The 27,431-nt window shown below is 46.4% G+C and overlaps 1 protein-coding gene across 1 annotated transcript in view; it reads left to right on the top strand.

The window, feature by feature from the left end:
• Positions 1–18,473, top strand: part of PGGHG (protein-glucosylgalactosylhydroxylysine glucosidase) — a 44,010-nt gene extending 25,537 nt beyond the window's left edge. The window contains exons 11-14 of the mRNA XM_077287410.1: positions 5,358–5,453; positions 7,133–7,230; positions 8,969–9,180; positions 17,223–18,473. Coding sequence (XP_077143525.1) covers positions 5,358–5,453; positions 7,133–7,230; positions 8,969–9,180; positions 17,223–17,278 — 462 coding nt within the window. The 3' untranslated portion in view covers positions 17,279–18,473. The remainder of the gene's footprint in view (positions 1–5,357; positions 5,454–7,132; positions 7,231–8,968; positions 9,181–17,222) is intronic.
• Positions 18,474–27,431: the final 8,958 nt, after the last annotated feature.

Raw genomic sequence — 27,431 nt, 5'->3', positions numbered from 1 at the left:
AATGGACAGACGGAGCGAACTAATCAGACTTTGGAGGCTTATTTGAGGTGTTTTGTCTCTGCTGATCAGGACGATTGGGTGACCTTCTTGCCGTTAGCTGAGTTTGCCCTTAATAATCGGGCTAGTTCCGCCACCTTGGTTTCGCCGTTTTTCTGCAACTCTGGTTTCCACCCTCGTTTTTCTTCGGGTCATGTGGAACCTTCTGACTGCCCTGGGGTGGATTCTGTGGTGGATAGGTTGCAGCGGATCTGGAATCTTGTGGTGGACAACTTGAAGTTGTCACAGGAGAGGGCTCAGCGCTTTGCCAACCGCCGCCGCGGTGTGGGTCCCCGACTACGTGTTGGGGATTTGGTGTGGCTTTCTTCCCGCTTTGTTCCTATGAAGGTTTCCTCTCCCAAATTTAAACCTCGTTTTATTGGTCCTTACAAGATATTGGAAATTCTTAATCCTGTATCCTTTCGCCTGGATCTACCTGTGTCGTTTGCTATCCACAACGTGTTTCATAGGTCCTTGTTGCGGCGGTACGTTGTGCCTGTGGTTCCTTCTGCTGAGCCTCCTGCTCCGGTGTTGGTTGAGGGCGAGTTGGAGTACGTGGTGGAGAAGATCTTGGATTCTCGTCTCTCCAGGCGGAGGCTTCAGTACCTGGTCAAGTGGAAGGGCTATGGTCAGGAAGATAATTCCTGGGTGGTCGCCTCTGATGTTCATGCGGCCGATTTAGTTCGTGCCTTTCATGCCGCTCATCCTGATCGCCCTGGTGGTCGTGGTGAGGGTTCGGTGACCCCTCACTAAGGGGGGGGTACTGTTGTGATTTTGCTTTTTGCTCCCTCTAGTGGTCATTAGTGATTTGACTCTGGAGCGTCTGTCTTTTCCTATATCCTCACCTGGGCCGTTAGTTCAGGGGCGTTGCTATATAAGCTCCCTGGACCTTCAGTTCAATGCCTGGCATCTTTGAAATCAGAGCTAATCTGCTGTGCTCTTGTCCTCTGATCCTGGTTCCTGTTTTTCAAGCTAAGTCTGCTTCTTTGCTTTTTGCTTTTGTTTTGTTTGGTATTTTTGTCCAGCTTGTTCCTATCTGTATCCTGACCTTTGCTGGAAGCTCTAGGGGGCTGGTGTTCTCCCCCCGGACCGTTAGACGGTTCGGGGGTTCTTGAATCTCCAGCGTGGATTTTTATAGGGTTTTTGTTGACCAGATAAGTTATCTTGCTATATTCTGCTATTAGTAAGCTGGCCTCTCTTTGCTGAACCTGGTTCATTTCTGTGTTTGTCATTTCCTCTTACCTCACCGTTATTATTTGTGGGGGGCTTGTATCTTGCTTTGGGGTCCCTTTCTCTGGAGGCAAGAGAGGTCTTTGTTTTCTTCTCCTAGGGGTAGTTAGATTCTCCGGCTGGCGCGAGTCATCTAGCGATCACCGTAGGCATGATCCCCGGCTACTTCTAGTGTTGGCGTTAGGAGTAGCTATTTGGTCAACCCAGTTACCACAGCCCTATGAGCTGGATTTTTGTATCTTGCAGACTTACACGTTCCTCTGAGACCCTGTCCACTGGGGTCATAACACCTCTCCCCCCAAATCAAGGGCATCACATCTGCTTCAGGCCATACAGGCGCTTCGAAGGGATGGTGTCATCGCGCCGGTCCCTCGAGACCAAAGGATTGTGGGTTTTACTCCAACCTTTTTGTGGTCCCAAAGAAGGACGGGGCTCTACGGCCCATACTGGACTTCAAACTGCTGAACAAGTTCGTATGGGTCCGGCACTTCAGGATGGACTCGCTCTGTTCCGTTGTCGTGTCCCTGGAAAAAGGAGAGTTCCTTGCATCCATAGACATCAAGGTTGCTTATCTACATATTCCAATTTTTCCCTCTCATCAGCAGTTCCTGCGCTTCGCAGTCCAAAAAGAACACTTCCAGTTTGTGGCCTTGCCCTTCGGACTCGCCACCGCCCCCAGAGTCTTCACCAAGGTCATGGCGGCTGTCATGGCCATTCTTCACGCTCGGGGAGTGGTAGTTCTGCCCTATCTGGACGACCTATTAATCAAGGGTATGTCCCATTCTGCCTGCGAGTAGTCTGTAAATATCACCGTGGATTCTCTTTCTCGCCTGGGTTGGAAAATCAACTTTGAGAAATCATCTCCAGTGCCGGCTCAGCAAATCTGCTTCCTAGGCATGATTTTGGACTCTTCCCGCGGGTTGGTCATTCTCCCTCCAGAGAAGATCTTGTCCTTACAACAGGGAGCGCGCAACCTCTCCCTCCCAGTCCCTCACTCCATTCGCTTTGCAATGCGCATCCTCGGGAAAATGGTTGTGGCAATGGAAGCCTTTCCGTTTGCGCAGTTCCATCGCCATCCCCTGCAACAGGCGCTTCTGTTAGCCTGGGACAGGAGCCCGTTTTCCCTCGACCATCGTTTTCGCCTGCCCCCACAGGTCAGGCAGACCCTCTGGTGGTGGACGCTACAGTCCTCCCTGAACCAAGGGAAGTCCTTTCTCCCAGTGCGCTGGTTAGTGGTGACCACCGATGCCAGCCTTTTGGGCTGGGGCACAGTTTTCAATCACCACACGGCACAGGGTTGTTGGTCCACAAGAGAGTCGCGCCTTCCAATCAATATCTTGGAGATTCGAGCGGTCACTCTTGCCTTACGCAACTTTCACCACCTTCTCGCAAGCCATCCCATCAGGATCCAATCCGACAATGCCACAGCCGTGGTGTATATCAACCGGCAAGGGGGAACCCGCAGCAGGGCAGCCATGCTCGAAGTCTCTCACATCCTGCGCTGGGCTGAGACTAATCACTCGCTCATCTCGGCGATCCACATACAGGGTGTGGAGAATTGGGAAGCGGACTTCCTCAGTCGCCAAGGTCTTGCCTCGGGCGAGTGGTCCCTCCATCCGGAAGTCTTCCAGCAGATTTGTCTTCGCTGGGGGACGCCTTATGTGGATCTCATGGCCTCGAGGCTCAACAACCAGGTTCCCCAGTTCATTGCGCGGTCCCGTGATCCTTGCGCCATCGGGGCAGATGCTCTGGTCCTGTCGTGGCATCGGTTCCAGCTACCATACATATTTCCGCCTCTTGCTCTGCTCCCGAGAGTCCTCGAGAAGATCAGGGCAGAGGGGAGACCGGTTATTCTCGTCGCGCTGGACTGGCCGCGCCGAGCATGGTACGCGGAACTCGTCCAAATGGTCGCCGACGTCCCCTGGCGGCTTCCAGATTGCACGGATCTTCTCTCACAGGGCCCGATTTGCCACCAGAACTCCGGGGCCCTGTCTTTGATGGCGTGGCCGTTGACTCCTGGATTTTAGCCCAAGCCGGATTCTCTCCAGGGGTTTCTTCTACCATGATTCGCACTAGGAAACCCGTATCCAGGCACATTTATCATCGCACCTGGGGCATCTTCTTTTCATGGTGCAATGCCCATGGACGTTCTCCTCTGGTTCTTTCCATTCCGTCCATTCTGGAGTTTCTTCAAGCTCGCTCAAGGGACAAGTGTCCGCATTGTCTGTTCTATTCCAACGAAAGATCGCTTCCAGACTGCCGGTTAAGACGTTCATCCAAGGAGTCTCCCGGGTGGTCCCTCCCTATAGAATGCCTCTGGCTTCATGGGATCTTAACTTGGTTCTCGGAGTTCTTCAGGAGGCCCCTTTCGAACCATTGCAGGACATCTCTCTAACCCTCCTTTCATGGAAGGTGGTCTTTCTCGTGGCGATTACGTCAATCAGGAGAGTTTCTGAGTTGGCGGCTCTCTCTTGCCGACCCCCTTTCCTGATTTTTCACCCAGACAAGGTAGTTTTGAGAACCTCTCCCTCTTTCCTACCGAAAGTCGTCTCCTCCTTTCTTCTAAATGAGGACATGGTCTTGCCATTATTCTGTCCGGCACCAACCCATCGTATCGAGAAAGCTCTCCATACTTTGGATGTGGTTAGAGCTCTTCGGCGGTACATATCTCGCACAGCTCCCTTCCGTAAGTCGGATGTCCTGTTCGTGCTTCCGGAGGGACATAGGAAAGGTCTACTCGCCTCAAAGGCCACTCTAGTCAAGTGGATTCACTCCACTATTCAGGAATCTTATCGCGTCAGGAACACCCCTGTCCCAGCAGGGATTAAAGCGCATTCAACTCGGTCGGTCGGTGCTTCTTGGGCCATTCGGGACCAGGCTTCCGCACAACAGCTTTGTAAAGCTGCGACTTGGTCCAGTCTGCATACCTTCACGAAGCACTATCACGTCCATACTCAGGCTTCGGCAGATCCTGCCCTTGGCAGGCTTATTCTGCAGACAGTGGTACCTCACTAAGCCAGTGGTACATGGGGTTTTAGCAGTGCAATTGCTCCCCACCCAGGGACTGCTTTAGGACGTCCCATGGTCCTGTGTCCCCCAATGAGTCGTAGGAGAAAAGGAGATTTTTGTGTACTCACCGTAAAATCTTTTTCTCCGAGCCAATCATTGGGGGACACAGCACCCACCCTGTTAGCCTATTGGCTGTTTGTTGTTGTATTTTGTTCCTCAGTTTTGAACATAGTTTACTTGTCTTGGTTTTCTTATACTCCTACTGCTTTACTACCGAACTGAGTAGTTACTGGCCAGTCAAGGGGTGTATACTGCAGAGGAGGAGTTAACGCTTTGTGTTTTACTTAGTGTCCTCCTAGTGGCAAGCAGCATAACACCCATGGTCCTGTGTCCCCCAATGATTGGCTCAGAGAAAAAGATTTTACGGTGAGTACACAAAAATCTCCTTTTCTGTCCCCATAATATATCAATATTATCAGTACTCCAGGAGATATGCTGCTCACAAAGATGATTTAGTGACCTCTTTAGCCAACAATTCCACTAATGCCACGTTCAGACATCCATTATTCGCATACGTGTTCTTTCCATGGTTTTCACCTAATGAACACATACCCATCATAGTCTATGAGGCTGTTCACTTGTCCGTTTTTTTTTATATATATTCACAGTGACATGTCAGTTTTTAAGCCTTGTCATGGATCAATACAAGTCTACGGGCCCCTGAAAATCACAAGCAGCACATAGGAGGCTTCAGAGTGCAATCCGTGTGCTGTCTGTAATAAACCTTGCAACACATAGGAGAAACTCACTGATGAAAATCTGATTAAAAATTAAATTGGTGCATCGCGATATCAAAACGATAGTATTGTGCACATGTTCTGTCTTACGTCATAAGTTCGGAAACCCTGAAGCGGTTAAAAGGACTGACATGCTCATTCTTCGGGTGGATTTGCTCGGAAAACGACCACTCTCTATTCTTCCAATCTGCCCCCTTGTTGGCTATGTAATATAATAGTCGGGGTTTATACAGTTGCGATATGTTCCATTTAATGTGTTGAATAGAATTTTTTTTTTCTTTTCAGAGCATGTTTGCAATTGGTTATATGGAATTAAAAGAAACGAAAATGGCAGAACAACAATTGAAGAAATGCTTTACAAATATAAGCGATCCATTTAAGGTTAGATTTAAAGAGGTTGTTCCACATTTGGAAGCTTTCCACTAAGCATTGAATAGGGGATAATTTCCCGATTGCTGAGATCCCATCGATCCCGAGAACGGAGCTATGACGAAGCCCCTTGTAAGTAGAGGAGGTCGAGCTTGTGCACTTCCACGCCATTCATTCTCAATGGGACCACCGGTGACACTCCTACTGGGACCGAGGTGTGCAAGCTCGGCCTCCACTATGAAGAGCGCTTTCTGAATATAGTTTCTCTCAATTTTCTGAGACCCATAACTTTTTTCTTTTCTATCAATGGAGAGGTATGAGGGCTTCATTTTTGCATGCCAAACCGATGTTTTTATTGATACCATTTTGGGCTTATACCATGTTTTTATCACTTCTTATTGCATTTGTGGGGGAAACTTTGGATACCAAAAAAACTACAAATTTGGCTTTTTTTTCACTTTTAGATAGTCCTCTTTCGGGACTTGAGCGTTTGATTGACTGATCAATTCTTTAAATACTGAAATACCACAGCTAAAATGACAGTGTCCTATGAAGCCTAGCCTACAACTGGGACTCGCAGGAGTATCAATGTGGCAGCCTGGGGGCCTTCAGCTGTTTTGGCAACCCATTGGAATCCAGCAGAGGCCAAAGGACATCCAAAACGGCGTACTCCTGGGATTGCGTGTCTTAAATGCCCGCTGTCTGTGTTTGACAGCTTGCTTATGGGATTAACAGTAGCTGAGCTCAGATCGCTGCTGTTAAGGGCAAATGCTGTTAGTACACTGGCCGGCATCTGCTACGTATGCTGAGCGCCTTAGCCGGCTCTACACACAGCACCCGACGTGCCATAGTTATAAAGCAGATGATGGGAAAGGATTAATATTCTTCTTTACTAGAATCCTGTATGTGTAAAGATGATGATTAGTGATGAGCGAATATACTCGTTACTCGAGATTTCCCAAGCACGCTCGGGTGATCTCCGAGTATTTTTTAGTGCTCGGAGATTTAGTTTTTATCGCCTCAGCTGAATGATTTACAGCTATTAGCCAGGCTGAATACATGTGGGGGTTGCCTGGTTGCTAGGGAATCCCCACATGTACTCAGCCTGGCTAATAGCTGAAAAATCATTCAGCTGCGGCAAAGAAAACTAAATCTCCGAGCACTAAAAAATACTCGGAGGACACCCGAGCATGCTTGGGAAATCTCGAGTACCGAGTATATTCGCTCATCACTAAGGGTATGTGCACACGCTGCGGAAAACGCTGTGGATCCGCAGCGTTTCTGCAGCTGCGGGTCCGCAGCAGTTTCCCATGAGTTTACAGTTCAATGTAAACCTATGGGAAACCAAAAACGCTGTGCACATGCTGCGGAAAAAAAAAGCGCGGAAACGCAGCGGTTTACATCCCACAGCATGTCACTTCTTTCTGCGGATTCCACAGCGGTTTTACAGCTGCCCCTATGGAAAACAGCAGTTGTAAAACCGCAGTAAAAACCCCGGTAAATCCGCGATAAATCTGCAGCAAAAACGAAGCGTTTTTGCCCTGCAGATTTATCAAATCTGCTGCGGAAAAATCCACAGTGGCCAAGAATAAGTGTGCACATACCCTAATGATGACGTCTCCATGGTGAGAGAAGCACACCATTGTGTTAGCTGATCATATATTTTTTTTTTACCTTTTTTATGCTTTCAGATATGGACTGAAAATGCTGATGGTTCTGGAGCTGTCAATTTCCTGACAGGCATGGGAGGATTTTTGCAGGCTGTACTATTTGGTTATACAGGATTTAGGTCTGTATCTGCCTGTTTGATGTTCATTTTATTCTTTGCATCCTAATATTGTGTATTGTTTGTTTGTTTTTTGCAAAGACTTTTTGAATTGTGACAAAATTGGTTTTACCTCCATTTTGAAAGAATGTATGGTAAACACAATCTACACCGGCCAAACCAGACCACTACTGGTTCTCTGTTGTATCTGTGATTGGGCTAAGTGATATAGTTGACACTGCCTGATAATTATGGAAGTGGTCTGGAAGTCTCACACTGCTAGATCTGTTTTCCCTACTGCAATCTATAAGATGCTAGGACTTTTTAGCAAGGTTTTTTTCTTGCCGTAAAGTGCATCTAGTCTCGTCTGAAAAATACCTTGTAAATCATAATTCTGAAATTCTTGAATTTTCTTATATCTTTAAAACATTAAATTTTCTAAAATGAATACAAAGGCATTTTTTTCACAGTTGCGTTATGGTAGGGTCACGCATCAGTTTGTACGTAACCGAAGTGCAGGAGTGATGTGGCAATGTCCTGATAGCAACTGTCAAATTATAGGAACATGAGTGTAAATTAATTAACTTATTTTTAATGGCCATGTGATTGTGCAGAAAACGCTCTAATGTGAACAAGAAGTAATCCAAAATCTTAACATCTATTTCATCAGCCTCTACATCTGTTAGGACGCCACAGCATCACAGCCGCACCTTGGCTGTGCTGTTGCTCAGACATTACTGCTATATGTGACTATACCTTCATTTTTCTAAGAAGAAACCACTTCAGGAAACTGCTTTTTTGGGGAGGGAGGGGAGTTTTTCTTTTCTTAAAGAGTTTCCTGAAACAGATTTGGATCCAAGAAGTATCGTTTCTCCTTGTGGAGAGTGACATGTTAAGCATGTCGAGATGAGGAGACTTAAAGCCGCAATGCTCCTCTGGGAAATATTTAGAAGACTTTTTTTTCAAGCCTTTTGTTTGGACAGTGCTTGATTTGGAAAGATTTCTTTCATGATCCACTTTAAGAAGTGTCATGCACTTTATTTTTTCTGCCAGGCTTTTTTTTTTCTAATCCTCTTTATAGAGAGAAAAAAAGCTAAAACAACAACCCAAACTACTCATATCAACCACAAAGTGAATTTGCTATAGTAATGAATTATGAGTTCTCCAAGAGGTTTTGAGGATGATTTTGGAGAGGTTTCACTTCCAAAAAAACCCTGAAAAAACTCTCTAAGGCCAATTCATTAAGACTGGAGTTGTATACCTTTTTGTTAATGAAGGGCTGTGCAGGAGTTGGATGTGCCAAATTTACTAATAGGAACAGTAATGAATTGAGCTCCTCTTCTCAGTGTGTGCGCATCCAAGTGGGGACTGCAGTAACATTTCTGGCATACCCTTTTGATGACTTCAGTGGCCTCGCGCTGCCATTCCCTCTCCATTCTCTGCCAACTTTGACGGAGCTGGCCAGGACTGCTGTCATAATCCCAAAAGTAGCTGTTTGGATCTTGTATCCCTGCGTTCCTCTGATGCTACAGAGACCAATCTGCCTTTGCTTACGACATTGTATTGGGCACAGTTTGGGCCAACAGGGTAACAGTGCTGCTGGTCCGAACTGTGAATCATTGAGGAGCACAAGTAGGACGTCGACAGCAGTGAGCTGGTGAAGAATGATCATGAGAAATCCCATTTAATTTATCAAATAATGTACTGAAAACATGGACCAAATACAGGTACCATAAGATATTTTCATATTTCTCTCATGTAGAATCACAGAGAAGTGTCTGCAGTTTGATCCCATTTTCACCAGTGATGTCACAGCGTTATCTATTACTGGAGTGTGTTATCTCGGCAATAAGATCGATTTCACTTTCTCCAAGGACCTCACAACAGTGGACTTGACTTTAGTTCTCGATTCTCGGAAGTATCCACTGGTCATTGCATTTGATGATGTAACACCATGTATTCCTCTGCACATCGGTAAGTTACGTGTGGTTTCCTGCAAGTTAGAAGTGTTATCTGTGAATTCTGCATTCTTCTATCCTTACAGAAACTCTACACCTTAAAGGGACTCTGTCACCTGAATTTGGAGGGAACAATTTTCAGCCACAGGGGCGGGTTTTTCGGGTGTTTGATTCACCCTTTCCTTACCCGCTGGCTGCATGCTGGCTGCAATATTGGATAGAAGTTCATTCTCTGTCCTCCATAGTACACGCCTGCACAAGGCAATCTTGCCTTACGCAGGCGTGTACTATGGAGGACAGAGAATGAACTTCAATCCAATATTGCAGCCAGCATGCAGCCAGCGGGTAAGGAAAGGGTGAATCAAACATCCGAAAACCCCGCCCCTGTGGCTGAAAATTGTTCCCTCCAAATTCAGGTGACAGAGTCCCTTTAAATTTCCTTGTGGGTCCGACCTGCTCGATTCGAGTACCGAGCACTCAAGCTTTTCAGTGTTCGATCAACACTGGTTCTTACCAAATGCAATGGCGGATCCCCCTACAGTATGTACATGTGAAGCCAAGACCTCGACATTCATGTCGTTTTCTGAGCTCCTCTCAGCTGACTTACAACAACATGAAAGTTGAATGTGCACGGAAACAAAAAGCCTGGAAAAGATAAAAGATGCAATGGTTTTTAATGAAACCAAATGGCAAAAATTATTTTTAGCCCAAAACGCGTGCATTTAAAAACAAAAAAAAGCCAAAGTTTTACAATCTGTCACCTTGATTTTCTACATGGGCACACTTCACACCCCTACACTATGGCTGATCTGTAAACTTCTAAAGATGTCAATATACATTAGAGTATGTGCTTTGAGTATGAGTTTTTTCATGAGTTTTTGAAGCAGAAACTGAGCGGTAACAATTCAAATAATCCTCAAAATTTAAAAAACTTGGAGTTTCTGTGCTCCAAAAACTCTGCAAAAAGACTCAATGTGCACATACCTTTAGATTGATGTTGGACAAATCCGCAAATCTTGACAAGATCTGTAATCCGGTCAAGAAGACGATTTGGGTGTGTTAAATTTCATTACTGAATCCTTTTGTTACCATGGGAGTTATGATGTCGTCACAGATGTCTGACAGTGTAGGAAGAAATTGTTAATCTGCTAATCTTTTTTATGCCTTTTATTTTTATAGAAAGCAGTGTGCAGGATAAATACTTGATAACTTCATTTTACAGGTCATTGCATTGTGCAAATACCTTATTTAATCTTTTAGTCTTACTTATTAGTCTTCAGTATTTATTATTTAGTCTACTTTATAGTCATCTTCGTAATAAATGAGTGTATATATATATATATATATATAACGGTGGGAGCGTCACTCTGTCCGAAGCCTTTATAGACTGCGCCAGCGCAAGCGTCGGCGCAGTCTGGACCCCACAGAGTGAAGCTCCCAGGAGATCGCGGTATGCGTAAGCACTGAACGCACACCGCGATCTCCAACGGAGAAGCAGGGACGAGCCAGGAGGGTGAGTATGCAATATTTACCTGTCCCGTTCCACCACTGCACGCTGCTCTGTTCTGTCCTCCACATCCTCTGCCTGTGAGGTTCAGTTCAGAGGGCACGATGACGCGCTTAATGCGCGCCGCCCTCTGACTGAACAGTCACAGCCAGAGGTTGTGGAGGTCTGGAGGACAGAGCAGCGCGCATCGATGGAACGCCGGGACAGGAAAATATAGCAAGTGCCGGGGGCCTGAGCTAGCGGCGACTCCGGCACCTGACCCCCACAGCGCGCCGGTGTCCCCGCCTGCTCAGGCCCCCAGCACAGCCGCCCACACTCACCACAGCCGCCCGCATTCACCACAGCCGCCCGCATTCACCACAGCTGCCCGCACTCACAACAGCCGCCCGCACTCAGCACAGCCACGCACAGCCGCCCGCACTCAGCACAGCCACGCACAGCCGCCCGCACTCACCACAGCCGCCCGCATTCACCACAGCTGCCCGCACTCACAACAGCCGCCCGCACTCAGCACAGCCACGCACAGCCGCCCGCACTCAGCACAGCCACGCACAGCCGCCCGCACTCACCACGGCCACCCGCATTCACCACAGCTGCCCGCACTCACAACAGCCGCCCGCACTCAGCACAGCCACGCACAGCCGCCCGCACTCAGCACAGCCACGCACAGCCGCCCGCACTCAGCACCGCCACGCACAGCCGCCCGCACTCAGCACCACCACCCACAGCCGCCCGCACTCACCACAGCCGCCCGCACTCACCACAGCCGCCCGCACTCACCACAGCCGCCCGCACTCACCACAGCCGCCCGCACTCACCACAGCCGCCCGCACTCAGCACCGCCACGCACAGCCGCCTGCAGTCAGCACCGCCACGCACAGCCGCCCGCACTCAGCACAGCCGCACTCGGGCAGTAGAGCCGGAGAGAGAAAGATGGGAGCAACATATGGCAGAATGGAAACAGGAACAGGCAGAATGGGTGGAGCACATTACAACAGAATGGGGGCGCAGGATGGGAGCAGCACATGATAGAATGGGGGCACGGGATGGGAGCAGCACATGACAGAATGGGGGCGCGGGATGGGAGCAGCACATGACAGAATGATTGCGCACGATGGGAGCAGCACATGACAGAATGGGGGCGCACACATGACAGGATGGGGGTGCAGGATGGGAGCACATGACAGGATGGGGCGCAGGATGGGAGCACATGACAGGATGGGAGCAGCACATGACAGAATGGGGGCACACACATGACAGGATGGGGGTGTAGGATGGAGCAGCATATGACAGGATGGGGGCGCAGGATGGGAGCACATGACAGGATGGGGACGCAGGATGGAGCAGCACATGATAGGATGGGGGCGCAGGATGGAGCAGCACATGACAGGATGGGAGAGCAAGATGGGAGCAGCACATACCAGGATGGAGACCATATACCAATATAAATGATCGCCACCCGGGCGTAGAACGGGTTCAATAGCTAGTATGTGTATATATATACAGTATGTGTATTATATTATTACCTATATATATTTATTTTCACATTTCTCCAAAAGTTAGACAATTTTTCTGCTCCCCCGTCATAAACTGGGACAATGACTCGTGTGTAAGCCGAGGGGGCGTTTTCAGCACAAAAAAAGTGCTGAAAAACTCTGCTTATATACAGTAATAGTTTTCTGTGTTTAAAAGTATTTTTTACAATTATTATTTCTCCTTCGCCTCATTGGGGGACACAGACCGTGGGTGTATGCTGCTGCCACTAGGAGGCTGACACTAAGTGATACAAAGAAAGTTCGCTCCTCCTCCGCAGTATACACCCTCCTGCTGGCTCTCAGCTAACCAGTTCTTGCTTAGGCCTCTTTCAGACTTGCGTCGCTGCGGGTGCGTCACAATGCAGTGAAGCGACGTATCGATGGATGTTGTGAAAGTAGGTGAAAACGTGTGCAACGCATCCAGTCTTATGACGGATGCGTCGAAGGAGTTCCTGCCTGGATTTTCAGGTATAAGATTCGAGAGAGAGAGAAAAAATATCCTTCCGGGATTCAGAGTGCAAAAACGGGATACGTCGCTGGATTCCTGTGTGTGACGGTCAGCAACAGATCCTGCATCCATAGGCTTCCATTATAGCCGACGACGGACAGCGCAGGACCCGTCGCTGAGCGATTTTCCGACGTGCAGAAAAAACGATCCTCTGAATGTTTTCTCTACACGACGAACCGCTATTTTCCGACGGATCCAATGCACGACGGATGAAACGGATGGCCATCCGTCGCTAATACAAGTCTATGGGAAAAAACAGGATCCTGCAGAAAAATTAGCTGGATCCTGTTTTTTCAAAACTCGACAGATTTCGACGGGAGCTCAAAGACGGAAGTGTGAAAGAGGCCTTAGGCCACGTTCACACTTTGCGGTTTTTCCCGCGGATCCGCGGCGATTTTGATGCTGCGGGTCCGCAGCAGTTTCCATAGCGTTTACATTAACATGTAAACCCTATGGAAACCGCAAACCGCAGTGCACATGCTGCGGGAAAAAACGCGCAGAAACGCAGCGGTTTAAAACCCGCAGCATGTCACTTCTTTGTGCAGAATCGCTGCGATTCTACACCCATAGGAAAGCATTGAACCGCTTACTTCCCGCATGGGGCTGTGCCCACGTTGCGGGAAGTAAGCGGCTAATGTGCGGTTGCTACCCGGGGTGGAGGAGAGGAGACTCTCCTCCAGGCCCTAGGAAGCATAAATAGTGTAAAAAAAAAAAAAAGAATTAAAATAAAAAATGATGCTATACTCACCTCTCAGCGCTGCACTCGGCCGCCCGGTCTCAGTTGCTGTGCGAACAGGACCTGCGGTGACGTCGCGGTCACATGACCGTGATGACGCCGCGGTCACATGACCGTGACGTCACGAAGGTCCTTCTCGGCACAGCATCTTTGGAACCGGAGCGCCGCGTGCAGCGCCGAGGAGATCCGGACATCAGAGGGTGAGTATAACCAATTTTTATTATTTTTAACATTACTATTGATGCTGCATACTGCTGCATATGCAGCATCAATAGTATAGGAGTAATCCCGCAGCGGAAACCGCGGAACAAACCGCGATAAATCTGCAGGGATAACCGCAGCGGTTTTGCCCTGCAGATTTATCAATTCCGCTGCGGGAGAACCCACAGAGCACACCGCAAAGTGTGAACGTGGCCTTAGTGTCCGTAGGAGGCACACGGACTGGTCTGCTATTCAGACCCAAAACTCTTTTTATTATTTTATTTTTACCGTTTTGATTTTACTTTCTACAACCATCAACTGGCGTATCCTCTCCTGCGACGTTAGATGCCACGCCTGAGCTGATTCTTAGGGGCGACGGGTCCCTTCAAGGGCACCGATCTCCCCACACCCTGAACGGACGAGCACATGGAGTGTCGCCTCCACGTACCCTCTTCCCCAGCCAGGCCTATTACCGGACAACTCGCCCTGTCCACCCGGGGGGCTGAATTCCGTGGATGTACAGAGGCCCCTCTCTTTGGCGTCCGAGCAGCCCCCACTGTCCCACCACTGTTAAAGCGGATGGCACAAGTAGGCAGACGGTTCCTCTCCACCTCCCTAACAAAGGGATGGTGGATTGAGGTTTACCCCTCTATCCCAGCACCTTCCACGCTGCAATACCTGACCTGCAGCAGAACAATAGAGTGCGCTTTCCTCGGTGCTGAAACCCAGTCATCGCGGCGGCTCCTTGCCGGGACGCACACCAATGGTGAGTGGATCCAGTCAGCGATGGGCCTCTGCAGTGGGATATTCACATGCTGACAGGCAGCTTCAGCTTCCCTATGGCCCACCTCCCTGAGGTAACGCTCCGGCCGGCTGCAAAAATTTAGCCTTTGGCTTCGGCCGATGTGTAGGCCGCATCTCGGAAGCCGCGCCCGCACTATGGCACACTAAGGTGGCTTCTCCCACCTTTTCTGGCGCTTCTTCCCTGGCATGGGAGCGATCGCTTCCCTCGGCAATGCCTCTCTTTTCTACCCCTGGTATGCCGGCTGCAGAAATTTAGGCCCCGGCTTGGGCCTATTCATGGAAGTCATTAGGCTCCACCCACATTACATATGTGGCTCCGCCCACCAAATTGGCGCCCCTCGCTCTCTGCGAGACTTTACCACCTCTGCAACTCCCGGTGGCCATCTTGGTCCACCCTGCCGGCACACACACACAGGGGCTATTGTTTTGCATTAAAGGGGCACAACGACTCTGCAACCGGGTAAGGAAGAACTGCTCTCTTCCCCCTAGAGGCGTGGTCGTCCTGCCCTATCTGGTCGACTTTCTAGCCGCTCTTCCAGCCCTGCGCTGAGTCGTCTATATCTCTTGCGATACCCTCTCTCTCCTGGGCTGGCAGCTAAAGTCTTCCATCAGATCTGTCTTCTCTAGAGCACTCCAGATGTAGGTCGGATGGCATCCAGACTGAACGCCAATGTACTCTACGTTCATGGTTCGGCCTCCAGATCCAAAAGCCATTGCAGTGCATGCTCTGGTCCTTCCATGGTAACAGTTTCCTTCACCCCTCTTTCCACTACTTCCGAGATCTTTTCTGAAGCAGGAGGGGCTCCAGTGATCCTGGGAGATCCGCACTGACCATGTCAGGTTTTCTCGTTTGCGGAACTAGTATTTTTCCGTCTTATTGCAACAAAACTGCAAATATGGACTTCGTCGCAGGGAGTCTTCACATGTGGTTCTTCCCTATCGCATACCGTTAGATCTTTGGCACCTTAATGGTCCTGGGAGTCTTACAGTAGACTCCTTTTGATCCGGACAGACTTTACTATCAGGGAAGGTCACCCTTTTTTCTCTGCAATCTACTCATCCTGACGAGTCTTCGGAGCTAGCCGCTCTGTTCTTTCAGACTTTTTTCCCTTATTACCATCAAGGTAAGGTTGCCCTCAGGCCATCTCCGCCCCTTGTTACCAAGGTGGTATTGTATTTCTACAGTTATGAGGGCATCATTCTTCCCTCATCTCTTTCGGCACCAGTCCACAAAACGGAATGAGTTCCCCATATTCTGGACGTGGTGAGTGTTTCGAGTAGGTACGTCTCGAGGACGGCGTCCTTCTGAAGGTTGGACACTTTATTTGGTCTACCTCACGGTAAGAGGACGGCTTCCTGTCGGTTCCAGGAAGGGTTTAGCCGTTTCATCGGCCATGTTAGCTTGGTGGATTTATTACACCATCCATGAGTCCTTCCGTGTTAGATGTCAGCCTATAACCCTGTCTATCGAGGGTTCTTGGGTTCTAGGCACCAGGAGTCTGCAAAGCATGCCTGCAAGCTTGCGGGTTCGTCCAGTCCGCATGCATTCTTGAAGCACTAATTCCCAGACTTCCACAGAGGCCACAGTGTCGCACTTGTAAGTAGCGGTTACACAGGGCCTGATCTGATGTTGTCCCCACCCAGGGACTGCTTTGGGATGTTCCACGGTCTGTGTCCCCCAATGAGGCGACGGAGAAATAGGGATTTTTGTGTACTCACCGTAAAATCCTTTTCTCCGAGCCATTCATTGGGGGACACGGCTCCCACCCTATTATTAGCTTGTGCTTGTTTTATAATTTGACATGCTATACTCTCATATATAATGTGACAGGCTATACGCTCATATATTGTTATTGATCTCCTACTGCCTTTGAACCGAACTGGTTAGCTGAGAGCCAGCAGGAGGGTGTATACTGCAGGGGAGGAGCGAACTTTCTTTGTATCACTTAGTGTCAGCCTCCTAGTGGCAGCAGCATACACCCACTTTCTGTGTCCCTCAATGAATGGCTCGGAGAAAAGTATTTTACGGTGAGTATACAATAATCCCTTTTTTTTTTTTTTATATTGCTTATCACGCAAATAATAAAAAACAAACAAACACAGATCTTGCAAATTTCACAGTAATCTATAATGCTAGACACTTCCTGTTCTGTAATGAACTCTATTGAGCTTTTTTATTGCAATATCAGACCGAATAACCATGAAGGATACAGTAGATCACACAGGATCCACCATTCACAATATGTGATGTAACAGCTCACCTCCTCCTCCTGTACAATGACTGATAACACCTCTATATACAGTAGATCACACAGGATCCACCATTCAGAATAGGTGATGTCACAGCTCACCCTTCTTTCAAATGACCTTTGTCGAGATTAGAGCATCCTCACATAACGCTTCTACACTAGAGATAGGGTCTTGGTCAGTCTAATGATGCTAATGTCCATGTGACCAGCTTTAAGTAGAATTCCTACACTAGTCCTAGTGACCAGTGGGAAATGTCCAAGATTTTTTTTTAATGTAGTGATTACAAATATTTAAAATAATCTGTATAAAAAAAATCTGTATAAAACAAATGCATAGAATATAACAAATTTACTTTTTAATTTTATTTTTCAGACAAGCATTGCAGAAATAAGTCACATTAAAATTTTGTTCCTGGCGGATATTGTATTCTTTTCACTGTATTTTGACAAGGTTTGAATGGGACTGTAGATAGACTAATCGATACAATAAGTGCTTGTCTGTGTTTCCCATCCTATAGGTAAACCGGTGTCCTTTTCGACCAAAGCAGGCCGGGTTCAGATGACGACCTCCTGATTGAATAAAACAAGCACAAATCTGTTCTTCTGAGGACTGTTACATGTATCATTTATCAGGTGCCCTCCATCAGAGGACACACAACTTGGCTTCTTACAGGCAAGAACACCAGCATTATGGTGCATTATATCAAGTGGTAATTAAATCCCGTCATTCCATCTAGATATTTTAGCTTTAAAGAACCTACAAAATGTAAGTTTTCAGTTGCATTTATTGTGGCGGGGGAGGGAGATTTTTTTTTTTTTACTGTCAAGACCATGTTGTCATATTAAGCATGGTCTAAGCTCCATGGCATTTCCATTGAGACATTAATGGCATAGCTATAGTATATGCCATCAGAATGGTTTGTCTAGGCTTAATACATGTAAAAGTTTGGGCACCCCCGGTCAAAATAACAGTCATTGTGAACAGTTAAGGAAATTAATGGTGAAATGATCTTGAAAACGTCTAAAGTTAAAGATGACACATTTCCTTTGAATTTCAGGCAAAAAAACCATTTTTTTTATCTTTTACATTTTGAAAATTACAAAAATGAACATGGGCCGATGCAAACGTTTGGGTGCTTTGCATTGTTAGTACCTGGTAGCACCCCCTTTTTAAATGCTTTTTGTAGCCAGCCGAGAGTTTTTCTTTTATTGTTAGTGGGATTTTCATCCATTCCTCCTTAGAAAATTCTTCCTGTCCTGTGAGACTCATGGATCGTCTTGCATCCTCTGCTATTTTGAGGTCTAGCCACACATTTTCAATGATGTTCAGATCAGGGGACTGTGGGGGCCATTGTAAAACCTTCAGCTTGCGCCTTTTGATGTCGTCCATTGTGGATTTTGACTTGTGTTTAGGATCAGTATCCATTTGTAGAAGCCGTCCTCTTTTCAACTTCGGCTTTTTTACAAATGGTGGTATTGTTTGCATCGATAATTTCTGAAAATGTTGTTGAATCCATTCTTCCCTCTGCCCTTGAAATGATCCCCCGGCCATTGGATACAACACCCCCCCCCCCAAAAGCATGATCGATCCACCCCCATACTTAATGGTTGGCGAGATGTTCTGAACCTGAAATTTTGTGCATGTTTTTCTCCACACATTCACACGTGGTCAAAATTGTTGGCACCCCTCGTTTAATGACAGAAAAACCCACAATGGTCACAGAAATAACTTAAATCTGACAAAAGTAATAATAAATAAAAGATCTATGAAAATGAACAAATGAAAGTCAGACATTGCTTTTCAACTATGCTTCCACAGAATTAACCCCTTTCTGACATCGGATGTACTATCCCATCGAGGTGGGGTGGGCCCGTATGACCACCGATGGGATAGTGCGTCCAGCGCGATCGGCCGCGTTCACGGGGTGAGCGCGGCCAATCGCGGCCAGGTGTCAGCTGACTATCGCAGCTGACATCCGGCACTATGTGCCAGGAGCGGTCATGGACCGCCCCCGGCACATTAACCCCCGGCACACTGCGATCAAACATGATCGCAGTGTTCCGGCGGTATAGGGAAGCATCGCGCAGGGAGGGGGCTCCCTGCGGGCTTCCCTGAGACCCCCGGAGCAACGCGATGTAATCGCGTTGCTCCGAGGGTCTCTTACCTCCTCCTCCCTGCAGCAGGCCCGGATCCAAGATGGCCGCGGCATCCGGGTCCTGCAGGGAGGTGGCTTCACTGCGCCTGCTCAAAGCAGGCGCCGGGAAGCCTGAATCTGTGCACCTCAAATCGCCGATCTGACACAGTGCACAGCAAAGTGTCAGATGGGCGATCTTACACAATAACATCATGCCCCCCTGGGGCAATGTCATAGTGTAAAAAAAAAAAAAAAAAAAAAAAAAATCACATGTATAAAAAAAAAAAATTCCCCAAAAAAATGCAAAAAAAAAAAAAAATATTGTTCCTATAAATACATTTCATTATCTAAATAAAAAAAACAAACAATAAAAGTACACATATTTAGTATCGCCGCATCCGTAGCGACCCGACCTATAAAACTGTCCCACTAGTTAACCCCTTCAGTGAACACCGTAAAAAAAAAAAAAAAAACAGAGGCAAAAAACAACGCTTTATTATCATACCGCCAAATAAAAAGTGGAATAACACGCGATCAAAAAGACGGATATAAATAACCATGGTACCGCTGAAAACGTCATCTTGTCCCGCAAAAAACGAGCCGCCATACAGCGTCATCAAAGAAAAAATAAAAAAGTTATAGTCCTCAGAATAAAGCGATGCAAAAATAATTATTTTTTCTATAAAACAGTTTTTATCGTATAAAAGAACCAAAACATAAAAAAATGATATAAATGAGGTATCGCTGTAATCGTACTGACCCGAAGAATAAAAATGCTTTATCCATTTTACCAAACGCGGAATGGTATAAACGCCTCCCCCAAAAGAAATTCATGAATAGCTGGTTTTTGGTCATTCTGCCTCACAAAAATCAGAATAAAAAGCGATAAAAAAAGGTCACGTGCCCGAAAATGTTACAAATAAAAAGGTCAACTCGTCCCGCAAAAAACAAGACCTCACATGACTGTGTGGACCAAAATATAGAAAAATTATAGCTCTCAAAATGTGGTAACGCAAAAAATATTTTTTTCAATAAAAAGCATCTTTCAGTGTGTGACGGCTGCCAATCATAAAAATCCGCTAAAAACCCGCTATAAAAGTAAATCAAACCCCCCTTCATCACCCCCTTAGTTAGCGAAAAATTTAAAAATTAAAAAAATGTATTTATTTCCATTTTCCCATTAGGGTTAGGGCTAGGGTTAGGGCTAGGGTTAGGGCTAGGGTTAAGGCTACAGTTAGGGTTGGGGCTAAAGTTAGTGTTAGGGTTGGGGCTAAAGTTAGGGTTTGGATTACATTTACGGTTGGGATTAGAGTTAGGGGTGTGTCAGGGTTAGGGGTGTGGTTAGGGTTACCTTTGGGATTAGGGTTAGGGATGTGCTTGGATTAGGGTTTCAGTTATAATTAGGAGGTTTTCACTGTTTAGGCACATCAGGGGCTCTCCAAACGCGACACGGTGTCCGATCTCAATTCCAGCCAATTCTGCTCCTTCCCTTCCGAGCTCTCCCGTGTGCCCAAACGGGTTTACCCCTACATATGTCGTACTCAGGACACATTGGACAACAACTTTTCGGGTCCAATTTCTCCTGTTACCCTTGGGAAAATACAAAACTGGGGGCTAAAAAATAATTTTTGTGGAAAAAAAAAAAAGATTTTTTATTTTCACGGCTCTGCGTTAAACTGTAGTGAAATACTTGGGGGTTCAAAGTTCTCACAACACATCTAGATAAGTTCCTTGGGGGGGTCTAGTTTCCAATATGGGGTCACTTGTGTGGGGTTTCTACTGTTTAGGTACATTAGGGGCTCTGCAAACGCAATGTGACGCCTGCAGACCAATCCATCTAAGTCTGCATTCCAAATGACGCTCCTTCCCTTCCGAGCTCTGCCATGCGCTCAAACGGTGGTTCCCCCCCACATATGGGGTATCAGCGTACTCGGGACAAATTGGACAACAACTTTTGGCATTTAATTTCAACTGTTACCCTTGGAAAAATACAAAACTGGGGGCTAAAAAATAATTTTTGTGGAAAAAAAAAAAAAAATTATTTTCACGGCTCTGCGTTATGAACTATAGTGAAACACTTGGGGATTCAAAGCTCTCACAACACATCTAGATGAGTTCCTTAGGGGGTCTACTTTCCAAAATGGTGTCACTTGTGGGGGGTTTCAATGTTTAGGCACATCAGTGGCTCTCCAAAAGCAACATGGCGTCCCATCTCAATTCCTGTCAATTTTGCATTGAAACATCAAACGGAGCTCCTTCCCTTCCGAGCTCTCCCATGCGCCCAAACTGTGGTTTACCTCCACATATGGGGTATCAGCGTACTCAGGACAAATTGTACAACAACTTTTGGGGTCCAATTTCTTCTCTTACCCTTGGGAAAATAAAAAATTGGGGGCGAAAAGATCATTTTTGTGAAAAAAAATATGATTTTTTATTTTTACTGCTCTGCATTATAAACTTCTGTGAATCACTTAATGGGTTAAAGTGCTCACCACACATCTAGATAAGTTCCTTAGGGGGTCTACTTTCCAAAATGGTGTCACTTGTGGGGGGTTTCAATGTTTAGGCACATCAGGGGCTCTCCAAACGCAACATGGCGTCCCATCTCAATTCCAGTCAATTTTGCATTGAAAAGTCAAATGGTGCTCCTTCCCTTCCGAGCTCTCCCATGCGCCCAAACTGTGGTTTACCTCCACATATGGGGTATCAGCGTACTCAGGACAAATTGTACAACAACTTTTGGGGTCCATTTTCTCCTGTTACCCTTGGTAAAATAAAACAAATTGGAGCTGAAGTAAATTTTTTGTGAAAAAAAAGTTAAATGTTCATTTTTATTTACATTCCAAAAATTCCTGTGAAACATCTGAAGGGTTAATAAACTTCTTGAATGTGGTTTTGAGCACCTTGAGGGGTGCAGTTTTTAGAATGGTGTCACACTTGGTTATTTTCTATCATATAGACCCCTCAAAATGACTTCAAATGAGATGTGGTCCCTAAAAAATAGATGGTGTTGTAAAAATGAGAAATTGCTGGTCAACTTTTAACCCTCTATAACTCCCTAACAAAAAGAAATTTTGGTTCCAAAATTGTGCTGATATAAAGTAGACATGTGGGAAATGTTACTTATTAAGTATTTTGTGTGACATATCTCTGTGATTTTATTGCATAAAAATTCAAAGTTGGAAAATTGCGAAATTTTCAAAATTTTCGCCAAATTTCCATTTTTTTCACAAATAAACGCAGGTAATATCAAAGAAATTTTATCACTATCATGAAGTACAATATGTCACGAGAAAACAATGTCAGAATCACTGGGATCCGTTGAAGCGTTCCAGAGTTATAACCTCATAAAGGGACAGTGGTCAGAATTGTAAAAATTGGCCCGGTCATTAACGTGCAAACCACCCTTGGGGGTAAAGGGGTTAAAAAAATAAATCTCATGAAGTAGGCCTGGACAGAAATAGATGCATGAAAAAAATGCATTTTCAAAAATGGATATAAAGCCCTTTCTACATTTACTCTACTACTTTAGGAATTGTTAATATGTGTATAATAATGAAAATAGATTATTAATAATAATATTATTTTTAGAATATAAAAATTAATGAAAATCATAGTTAACTGGCTAGAAAAATGTATAAATGTGAATATATAACAGTACTGTAAAGATGAATACTAAAATAATGACTTTTTTATTTTTATATTTTCATATTCACAAACTTCTTCTGTGGTTAGCTCTTCCTCTTGCTAACACTATTATTAATATTTGGCCTTGAGCGATCAGTTTGAGGAAATTTTTATTCAATAAATTACTTAAATAAAAGTGGAGGTGTAAACAGGCGCGCTCAAGTTAAGTGCTATTTGAGACCTCCGTGATAATCGTTCCGATGTCTGATCACAATGCACGAGCTGGATGTGCATTTCCTGACCCGGGTGTGACCGCTTCCTATATTTCTATGAAGCTGTCACGCCTGGGTCAGCAGATGCGCGACTAGCCCATAGATTCTGACCCGACATTGGAACAATTATCAGACGTCTGAAACAGTCCTAACTGAAATGGGCTCCCATATCTTCACCTTGCTGTGAAATGTTCCCTCTCTGCTTTGAAATATTAGGCAAAATTTTGGGGCAAATTTCGGGACAAAATTAAGACCTAAAATTAGACACGCTGATAAATTTGGTGAATTTTTAAAACTATTTAGCCTAAGGGTACTGTCACACAGTGGCACTTTGATCGCTACGACGGTACGATCCGTGACGTTCCAGCGATATCCATAAGATATCGCAGTGTCTGACACGCAGCAGCGATCAGGGACCCTGCTGAGAATCGTACGTCGTAGCAGATCGTTTGGAACTTTCTTTCGTCGCTGGATCTCCCGCTGTCATCGCTGGATCGTTGTGTGTGACAGCGATCCAGCGATGCGTTCGCTTGTAACCAGGGTAAACATCGGGTAACTAAGCGCAGGGCCGCGCTTAGTAAACCGATGTTTACCGTGGTTACCAGCGTAAAAGTAAAAAAAACAAACAGTACATACTTGCATTCCGGTGTCTGTCCCCCGGCGTTCTGCTTCCCGCACTGTGAGCGCCGGCCAGCCGGAAAGCGAGCACAGCGGTGACGCGGTGACGTCACCGCTGTGCTTTCCGGCTGGCGCAGACACAGTGCGGAGAAGCAGAACGGCGGGGGACAGACACCGGAATGTAAGTATGTACTGTTTGGTTTTTTTTACTTTTACGCTGGTAACCACGGTAAACATCGGGTTACTAAGCGCGGCCCTGCGCTTAGTAACCCGATGTTTACCCTGGTTACCCGGGGACCTCGGCATCGTTGGTCGCTGGAGAGCTGACTGTGTGACAGCTCCCCAGCGACCACACAACCACTTACCAACGATCACGGCCAGGTCGTATCGCAGGTCGTGATCGTTGGTAAATCGTATAGTGTGACAGTACCCTTAGTTTGCACTGTCTAAAACTCAGGTTTCATTCACACGTCAGTAATTGTATGCAAAAACTAAGAGTGCCTCCAAAACACAGAACAGGTGTCAATCTTTCAATGATAGTTTTTCTATCCAAGTTCCGCTCCTGGCTTTGGCATACACACACTGATGCCAATATGTTGACGTGTGAATGAGGCCTAAGGCTTCTTTCACACTTCCGTCTTTCAAATCTGCACAGGATCCGTCAAGACATTCAAATGACAGATCCTGTGCAGATTGTGGAAAACGTGTGCACTGGGCCCGTCTTTTTGACGGACCCGTCGAGGCTATGTGCACCTGTTGTGTATGCGTCTTCGCAGCAGTTTTCCGCTGCAAAAATGCATACACAACACAAACCAGGTTAAAAAAAAAAAAAATCGCGGTATTCTCGCCTAACGGCGTTCCTGCGCAGCGATGCTCCCGACAGCTAGCGTTCCTAGTAATACATTGCGAAATCTCGCTAGAAGCAATGTATTACTAGGAAGTAACGCTAGCTGCCGGGAGCATTTGTGACACTGCGCGGGAACGCCGGTAGGTGAGAATATTGCAATTTGTTTATTATTTTTAACATTATATCTTGTTACTATTGATGCTGCATAGGCAGCATCAATAGTAAAAAGAGAAAGAGAGCGAGAGAGAATTTCCCTGATGGGAAATTCTTCCACGCATGCTCTCTTTGAAAAGGCGGGACCCGTTGCTGGATTCCTGCTTTTGACAGGCAGCGACGCTGACCGATTTTCCGACGTGCAGAAAAAAGGTTCCTCTGAACGTTTTCTCTGCCTTACAGACCGTTTTTTTATGCAGGATCCAGCGCAGTTGCGCTGCCCTTTGTACTTACAGCGCAGGCGCCGGGGACGATACTGCAGCAAGAGGAGGTGGCGCTGGCGCGCACAGGCCAGGAGTGACGGCTGTGCTGCGTCTGATTAGGAAGGAAAGACCCGCCTCTCTGGCGATTTCACGGTATGAGGGAGCACATTTTATAAGTGATTATTTCAGCGTGTGCAGGCATCATAGGTAAAAGAGCCACTTTGTCAGAATGCAGCATTTGTGCTGTACAAGGTGGCTCTTTTAGTTACAAACGCCTGAGGGGGGGTGACAGGTTCCCTTTAACCCCTTTCTGACATCAGACGTACTATCCCGTCGAGGTGGGGTGGGCCCGTATGACCACCGACGGGATAGTACGTCCAGCGTGATCGACCGCGTTCACGGGGGGAGCGCGGCCGATCGCGGCCGGGTGTCAGCTGACTATCGCAGCTGACATCCGTCACTATGTGCCAGGAGCGGTCCATTCTTCCCTCTGCCCTTGAAATGATCCCCCGGCCCACCCCCCACCCCCCCCAAAAGCATGATCGATCCACCCCCATACTTAATGGTTGGCGAGATGTTCTGAACCTGAAATTTTGTGCATGTTTTTCTCCACACATTCACACGTGGTCAAAATTGTTGGCACCCCTCGTTTAATGACAGAAAAACCCACAATGGTCACAGAAATAACTTAAATCTGACAAAAGTAATAATAAATAAAAGATCTATGAAAATGAACAAATGAAAGTCAGACATTGCTTTTCAACTATGCTTCCACAGAATTAACCCCTTTCTGACATCGGATGTACTATCCCGTCGAGGTGGGGTGGGCCCGTATGACCACCGATGGGATAGTACGTCCAGCGCGATTGGCCGCATTCACGGGGGGAGCGCGGCTAATCGCGGCCAGGTGTCAGCTGACTATCGCAGCTGACATCCGGCACTATGTGCCAGGAGCGGTCACGGACCGCCCCCGGCACATTAACCCCCGGCACACTGCGATCAAACATGATCGCAGTGTTCCGGCGGTATAGGGAAGCATTGCGCAGGGAGGGGGCTCCCTGCGGGCTTCCCTGAGACCCCCGGAGCAACGCGATGTAATCGCGTTGCTCCGAGGGTCTCTTACCTCCTCCTCCCTGCAGCAGGCCCGGATCCAAGATGGCCGCGGCATCCGGGTCCTGCAGGGAGGTGGCTTCACTGCGCCTGCTCAGAGCAGGCACCGGGAAGCCTCCAGGAGCTGTGCACGTCAGATCGCCGATCTGACACAGTGCACAGCAAAGTGTCAGATCGGCAATCTTACACTATAACATCATGCCCCCCCCCCCCCCCCCACCCGGGGCAATGTTATAGTGTAAAAATAAATAAATAAAATTCCAACAAAATGCAAAAAAATATATATATATATTGTTCCTATAAATACATTTCATTATCTAAATAAAAAAACAATAAAAGTACACCTTTAGTATCGCCGCGTCCGTAGCGACCCGACCTATAAAACTGTCCCACTAGTTAACCCCTTCAGTGAACACCTTAAAAAAAAAAAAAAACGAGGCAAAAAACAACGCTTTATTATCATACCGCCAAATAAAAAGTGGAATAACACACGATCAAAAAGACAGATATAAATAACCATGGTACCGCTGAAAACGTCATCTTGTCCCGCAAAAACGAGCCGCCATACAGCGTCATCAAAGTAAAAATAAAAAAATTATAGTCCTCAGAATAAAGCGATGCAAAAATAATTATTTTTTCTATAAAATAGATTTTATCATATAAAAGCACCAAAACATAAAAAAATGATATAAATGAGGTATCGCTGTAATCGTACTGACCCGAAGAATAAAACTGCTTTATCCATTTTACCAACCGCGGAACGGTATAAACGCCTCCCCCAAAAGAAATTTATGAATAGCTGGTTTTTGGTCATTCTGTCTCACAAAAATCGGAATAAAAAGCGATCAAAAAATGTCACGTGCCCGAAAATGTTACAAATAAAAAGGTCAACTCGTCCCGCAAAAAACAAGACCTCACATGACTCTGTGGACCAACATATGGAAAAATTATAGCTCTCAAAATGTGGTAACGCAAAAAATATTTTTTGCAATAAAAAGCGTCTTTCAGTGTGTGACGGCTGCCAATCATAAAAATCCACTAAAAAACGCGCTATAAAAGTAAATCAAACCCCCCTTCATCACCCCCTTAGTTAGCGAAAAATTAAAAAAATGTATTTATTTCCATTTTCCCGTTAGGGCTAGGGTTATGGCTAGGGCTAGGGTTAGGGCTACAGTTAGGGTTGGGGCTAAAGTTAGGGTTAGGATTTGGATTACATTTACGGTTTGGATTAGGGTTGGGATTAGAGTTAGGGGTGTGTCAGGGTTAGGGGTGTGGTTAGGGTTACCTTTGGGATTAGGGTTAGGGATGTGTTTGGATTAGGGTTTCAGTTATAATTGGGGGTTTTTCACTGTTTAGGCACATCAGGGGCTCTCCAAACGCGACATGGCGTCCGATCTCAATTCCAGCCAATTCTGCGTTGAAAAAGTAAAACAGTGCTCCTTCCCTTCCGAGCTCTCCCGTGTGCCCAAACAGGGGTTTACCCCAACATATCAGCGTACTCAGGACACATTGGACAACAACTTTTCGTGTCCAATTTCTCCTGTTACCCTTGGGAAAATACAAAACAGGGGGCTAAAAAATTATTTTTGTGGAAAAAAAAAAGATTTTTTATTTTCACGGCTCTGCGTTATAAACTGTAGTGAAACACTTGGAGGTTCAAAGTTCTCACAACACATCTAGATAAGTTCCTTGGGGGGTCTAG

This window comes from Ranitomeya variabilis, chromosome 2 (genome assembly GCF_051348905.1).
Source record: "Ranitomeya variabilis isolate aRanVar5 chromosome 2, aRanVar5.hap1, whole genome shotgun sequence".
Classification (NCBI taxonomy): Eukaryota; Metazoa; Chordata; class Amphibia; order Anura; family Dendrobatidae; genus Ranitomeya; species Ranitomeya variabilis.
The sequence above is the reverse complement of the archived record's forward strand: the minus strand, read 5'-3'. Positions and strand labels throughout refer to the sequence as shown.